Source organism: Mizuhopecten yessoensis, unplaced genomic scaffold, assembly GCF_002113885.1.
Source record: "Mizuhopecten yessoensis strain PY_sf001 unplaced genomic scaffold, ASM211388v2 scaffold715559, whole genome shotgun sequence".
In the NCBI taxonomy this organism is placed as follows: domain Eukaryota; kingdom Metazoa; phylum Mollusca; class Bivalvia; order Pectinida; family Pectinidae; genus Mizuhopecten; species Mizuhopecten yessoensis.
Genome location: NW_018479677.1, coordinates 7,356 through 14,347, shown reverse-complemented (window position 1 = coordinate 14,347; position 6,992 = coordinate 7,356). Strand labels below are relative to the sequence as shown.

The 6,992-nt window shown below is 38.9% G+C and overlaps 1 protein-coding gene across 1 annotated transcript in view; it reads right to left on the bottom strand.

Annotated features, from left to right (window-relative positions):
* Window positions 1-4,441: 4,441 nt before the first annotated feature.
* LOC110441131 (outer dense fiber protein 3-like) overlaps window positions 4,442-6,992 on the bottom strand; it is a gene marked incomplete at its 5' end in the record, with an annotated part of 8,553 nt that continues 6,002 nt past the window's right edge. The window contains 2 exons of the mRNA XM_021484229.1: window positions 4,442-5,435; window positions 5,551-5,661. Coding sequence (XP_021339904.1) covers window positions 4,951-5,435; window positions 5,551-5,661 — 596 coding nt within the window. The remainder of the gene's footprint in view (window positions 5,436-5,550; window positions 5,662-6,992) is intronic.

The following is a 6,992-nucleotide window of genomic DNA, read 5'->3' as shown; positions in this document are numbered from 1 at the left end:
AGAATGTGTGTTTATTTTGTTCCAGGACCTCGCTGTGAAGGGTACAAGAGACTCGTTTGTTGAATAGAGAAAACATTTCAGTAGATTGTTATTTCTAAGAGGAAAACGTACTTAGAACTGTTCAATAAGATGGCGCTCAAGATCAAGGTTATTTACTGGCATTGAACATATAGCTAACCAGCAATTATAACATTATACAGATCATGATGTATACAGCTAATACAGCCTGTATCATAAAACATATATAAAGAGAGAGACGTTCACGAGTGTCCAGTTATATCTGAATGAAGAAACGAGTAAAAGAATTACCGATTTTAGCGAGCCTCTGGCAAGCTTCTCACGGCCACGTAAAATCGTGACGAGTTTTATAAGTCTCAAATGGCATGGAATCGAATGAAATATTCTGTTTATCACATGGACAACATTTGTTAGATATTCGTGAAAATAACAATTTCTCCGTTTGTATACACTGACAACAGGGTGGTTAGGAGATACTGGTACTGCTGTACGTAAGACAATGCTCTATATTACTATGAAATATTGTATTATTGGTTCGTTGATGTTATTCCGAACGCTCCAGAAAATAACTTGTGTAATATGGTATTGACATGATATATGACCTATGCTAAAAGTAATGGCCCAAGAATGTACTCTAATGCCGAAAAAGTGCCATAATGTCCGCCATGACGCAGCCTCGTTTAACGTGTAAAAATGCGAATGCGTATCTCGCTTTGGTATCAAAGGCAGTTACAAATTTTAGTCAGTAACCAAATGTATGTAGAGCTGGATTTGTTAGTTCAAAAGTCGTTTGTGTTTGAGACATTTTTTTATGTGAAGCAAGTATAAGTATTTCAGAGAGTTATATAAAAACTCGAGCCTACTGAAATACCTCTATGAGCCGCATGAGATGTATAACTCAATGAGCTTATTATAGTTATGTATAACTCTTATTATGGAATAATTAGAATATTCCATTAGAGAATTATGTATAACTCTAAGGCGACTCTATGAGCCCCCTGAAATGTATATCTCTATAAGCCTCCCTTAACCCTTTTCCTCCTTATTAGGGCTAAATGGGGACCAAATCTTAATAAGACAATGATTATGACTCAATTTAGAAACATATTGAAATTGTTTGACTCAAGGTAGTAAATACAACCGGAAGTTAATATAGTGACTTCCTGTTATAATTCGGTGAACTATTTGCAACCTATTTATGATATGACATGCGATTGCGGATTGAATTTTACTGCATACAAGTTGAGATCTAAAATCAAACCACAAATAATAATTCTGAAAGGTTTGTTACTAGCCCTTATCCCACCCCACCACCTGCCAATGTTAATCTGAGATGAAGTAGGATCTTTTTCACTTTTAATTAAATGCTTATCTGGTTTTTGGTATACATTTCGCGAAATAAAAGGACATGATATGTTATTTGCCTCATGATATAAAGTTCAAGGTCATACTATAATGGCGTAAAAGAGTTTTAGATGACAAAGGTTTTGAAATTATCTCTCAAATGAAAGTCATGAGATGTTTTCCAGCTTTCCATAAAGCCGTCTTGGAAGTTGAATATACCCGTGAAGGTCATGTCTCGGTGTTTTCCCTCAAAATTATTCCATAAGCAGAACATATAGTGAAGTTGATAGTGTTCTGAAGCCATCTGGTTGAATATCGCGAGGTTATATGGTACATATCATGTCGAACGTCACAGCGAGCCTTCATTAGTCCCGAATGTATCCTTCTCTTGAGTGTGTACTCCCGTGTCCAGGACACCCTCTACAACACGCGCGTGCCCTATATGGGACCCATAGTCACGCAAATGTTAGCGTGCGAAACCCGCGGAGCCAGGGCGGGGGCCAAAGTGGGCATGGGGTGGCCGGGGCTGACCTGGGGTGGTCCTGGTCATACCATTATTAGTTTGTATTTTGTTGGCGTGTTTATTGTCCGAGGTTGATTGTCAGACATGAACAGAGGCAGGAAGACCAGTAATGGTAGCCTATAAAACCCATTCTTTGTTGGTCGCGCTCTGATTACATATTCAAATTAATATCTGTCGGAAGCCTCCGGCGGAAAATAAATAAATTTGAAGACCAACAAAATGTATCTGTCTCAGGATAATTTTCAAGATGGAAAATCGCACGAAATAATTACAAAATTGAGACATTCTACAATTAAATTATGTATCAGTTTCCCCCCTAAACAAGTGGATTCACTTATGTATAGATGTATCAGTGTACAGGCAGCCTGTTATTGTAGCATTGATTATAATACCCCTGGCAACCAGACACCTTTAGAATTACACCGCTTCTGTCACGTAACACGTGTTATCGTCCTTCACGTTTTCCATCGCACCATCGTACAATTATAAATGAACAGTAAATTAAAATGGCCATGATTTTGAACAACAGACTAATTATTGTGTATGATTTATGAAAGAAGGAAAGCTTTTGCAAAATAGTAAAAATCCGTACAATGAATTAGAAGTTCAACAACAGAACTACTTTTCCCAAATGTGGACTACATCGTATGTGGAGGAGAAACCTTTCATATTAATTGTCGTGTTATTGTTGCCTGCTAACTATTTAGTATTCGGAAGAAAAAACCATGTTTATTGCTCACAGTCAGGAGTTCAGTTTTAACTTCCCATACTCAGTTTTACACAAGAGTCAGATATTGCACTACAAATTTGGCGAAATCACAAGTCGTATGTTTTCTTGATACCAAGAGTAATGAAAAAACAATCCCCCAGTTAGATTTCTTTTAATGTTGTTACACATATATCCATCAATCGTGGGGAAATTCTGTTGCAATTAGTTTGACGTTTTAGCTTTTTACTGATGAAATGACATACCTCATAGCCTCACTGGATATCGAAATGTCGTATAAAGAACCCTTCTAATAGTGGAATGAAGCCGACACCATTACATTTGCACTATATTACTGAGGAAAACTAATAATTCTACGAGATCATGATATGATAAAACATGTCGGATACCTCCAAGCCGACGGGATAAGACAGGGAGCTCTAATTAGGCTTTACCTATTTAAAAACTAGGCATTGCCTCCCTTTTTTCATCTTCCAAGGGTATGAATGAAGGACCATAACTCTGAATAAATACGGGAAACTCTATTTCGTTATCAACATTCTGCCTTTACAATTTGGTGAATGCAAGATGAAATATCAAGGAAGTTCTGTTCCAGAAAAGTTTAGGTAAGAAACTGAATGAGAAGCCATAACTCTGCTAAAAGGTACGTGGAATACTTAAACAGAATCTCGCTCGAGCTCTATTTGCATGGAATAAAACTTTTATCAAGATGCGTCTATAAAAATGACAGGAGACAGACACGTTAACAGACGAACGGCGCAAGGTATACCAAAACTGTTGGCCCGGGAGCTATCGATCCATGTTCTGGTTATAAGTCGAAATCTGATGACGTGATCTGATGATAATCTGTACGTGGCTGTCAACATTAATCAACAACTATTACCGTAGTTACTGCGTTATCCCCCTCAGTGCCTACTGGGTGCACCAGTGCTGGACGGGTGGGGTGCGGGATGGGGGTGGGGGTGTAGAAGATTTATTTTTGGTTCTTCGGTATCCCCTATTCAGAATTTAAACTATAACCCTCGATTGTTCAAGGGGCCCACTATTAGCCACCTCTAACGGCTCTTTATTACGTTGAGACTTTCGACTCATCAGTTACAAGTAACAAAAGTGCAATATTTACAGCGCAAAATAAAAAATAACATTACACAACATTACAAACACTCACAACACAATTACAAATAGAAACAGTAGGTTTGGAGAGTGCGACTAAGCTATTTATGATAATTTAGTTATTCTCGAATTTTCATTTTTTTTATATTTCCCTAAATTCGTTATTTCTTTTGTATTTTTTTAGTAGCCCTATCAATTCAAACATGCTTGACTTTTTAATGTAATACGATTTCCCGAAAGTTTGCTCGCAAAACAGAATAACAAGGGCATTTAAGAATAAAACGAAACTCATTTTAAACATCATCTAAATTACATAAATTACACAATCGGCGATTCCGCTCAATGTTTTGATATCGCCCTTTTTCTACAATAAAGTTATGAGAAGATAATCTAATTTTTGTGATTTCTTTCAAATATTCTTTCGGTGTTGGTTTTTGCAGTGGTACACTTCAGTGCTTCCGTTCACTGTAGCTTCACGTGCACATGTAGATTACCTACATAGTATGACTTGTATACCTAACGAAACCGTCAACTTGGTCTAATAACACTAACACCTGTTACACAAAAGACATTCCTTTTGAACAAATAATTAACGCTGATAAATGTAAAGAAGACAGTCAATCGCATAAAGATGAGCGGGAAGAATATACCAACTAAGCTTCACCTTAAGGCTACATACCTCAGCATTTGTAACAAAGAAGAGGACTCGTCGACAATTACGTAATATATTCGGTTTATTATAACGAAATGATTGTTACATGTGATGTAGGTACACAACTGTATCCAGAGTTCACACCAGTGTAAACTGTAATGGGCATTGTGGCTACACTGAGAAACACGTTCCCTTTTGTTGACGATCAGTAGAGGGAGTAAGTTTTAATACGAACATGCGGTTGGACCGAAATAATCACCTTCAGATCCAAAAATTCTGAATGAGGAGAGGACCACGGTCAGCAATATAGGATGGTTTCGGTCACGTTTAACTATGTCATAGGCATTGCATGCTGAATGCTTCTGAACATGCGCAGATATGACGAGTATCCTCTCGATAAGGACATGCGCAGCACGACCACAGGAACCTCTCCACGTGAGTTGTAATAAATGACTATGTTTGTATCACAGATTGCTTGTTGATATAATAACGTCTCGCCCCAACCAAAACACTGATGCTGGTCAAATGTCAAGGTCAGGGAAAATAAATAAGGACAATTAAAACACCACAGGGTCACTGAACATCGGCCAGAGGCATAACGGGCATGGCGAACTGTGAGTGGCGCACACCAATAGGATACCGCGGACTGTTCTCCATGTGGACAGACACCTTTTCCGGGCTGTATCTCCCGGGTCCCGGGAAATTATCTTTGTCGGGCATAGGTTTCGCCTTCGCCCCTAGACTATATGAAGGTCCCCTGTGCTTTGTGAGACCGGGATCATATGCCCCGTATGTAGCCGGACCGGGCGATTTTGCCCAGTCAGATGAAAATCCTCCATATGAGTTTTTTCCTAGTATACTTGAAGCTGGTCCTCCCTGCCTGTCAGGGACCCTAGGTCCTATCATAGAGGGGAGGGAATATGCTCCGGGGGAAGGGGTGACATCGATACGTCTGGGAGAAGTCCGGGGACTCAGGCTGTACTTGGGAGAGTTCTTCTCCCAGAGTGGGGCCTTGTCGGTGTTGTAAGCCGCGGGGCCAGGACTGACGTCACGTCGCTCTGTAAAACAAATAAAAAAAAAAAAACACCATCATTCCAGGTAAACCTTGACTTTAAAAATATTACCCAGCATTATTGTTCCCCGAAATTTTATCGATTTCGCCCTTACACTTACTCGGCGTCTTTGGCCTTCCTCCCAGGCTGTAGGAGGACCCAGTCACACGACCTCTGTGTGTCAGATCACCGTCTAAATTGTAGGCTGGACCTGGACCACTGGGCCGGAATTCTGTAAGTAGATAAGACATGTTCGCTAATTACTTAGGGATTGTTAATACAAGAGAATGCTGTAGTGTTGTTGTAGATGGAAAATAAGGAAACTGATGGAAAAGACAAGATACTTAGAAATGATTACGAGAGTCAAATTCTATAATAGTTCGGTGTGTCACAGTTCGAGTTACGAATGCGCGAGTCACGTGATTAATAGCTGAACATGTTTATATGTTTGTCGTAATAGTTAAACAGAAGACAATTTGAAATTGGTTCATATATGTGTTTATATATACTTCAAAATTTGTTTGAACTGTCTCGATAAGAATTATAATTTTTGAAATGTTGTTTTAATCATTGTTCGTATGATTATATAAACACATGGTAGTAAAGGAAAGCTTGGACCTTTTCCTCAATATGAACATTGAAATGTTGAGAACATCTATGAATTAGTGTAAATGGGTACTAGTAACAGAGGTGCGCACGGATGCAACATTTTAAAACAGGCTCAAATATGGCGGTAAAATGATATTTCAATCACATAATCTATAGTGTGTGATACCACGTCACATGTGTTAACCCTTAAAGTGTCGAGGTCTCATCCTGCTTTCTAAAACAAAACGAATTCGTTACAGCTTCAGAATGTCAAAAACAGAGACTTATTATTTCTGTTCAGATTAAAAAAAGTATATGTCTAGAACAGCACTCGAGTTATCGAACCTGGGAATCCAGGTTCGATCCCAGAGTTCGTTCCCATGGGAAGTGAACCTGGGATCCCGGTTCGATCCCAGTACTGTACACGTGGTATCTACTACCCGTTGGTCGGCTCCCGGGGAGACTAAATACTTAGTAACACCAGTCGAAGACCTGTTATTGTGCACGAATAAACATCTTAAGCTTTTTTCTTTTGGTTTACGTCCGTTCTGTTCTTTCTTTTTTCAGTTTTGGACAAATATTTGAATATTCCTTCTATTTGTTTAATATATCGATTTTATAATGCGTCTTGAAATAACTATCTAGCACTGGAATAATTCAACATCACTGTGTCCTTTCTTAAATAATAAGATCTACCCCAGATGTACCCATGACCATGACCCATTGTCCCACCCAAGTAGTGTTCTTCAACGCGCTGGAAAGACATTGGCTTCACAATGATATATATTTGTTCTCTGTTGAAACAGCACAAGTCATCAGTTCGAACGCTATATTAGGATGTTTGCCAATGATAAATACAATACACGACCCCCACTGTTGTGTAGGTACATCTATATCACAGTGTAGTAGACAGTCCCCACTGATGTGTAGGTACATCTATATCACAGTGTAGTAGACAGTCCCCACTGATGTGTA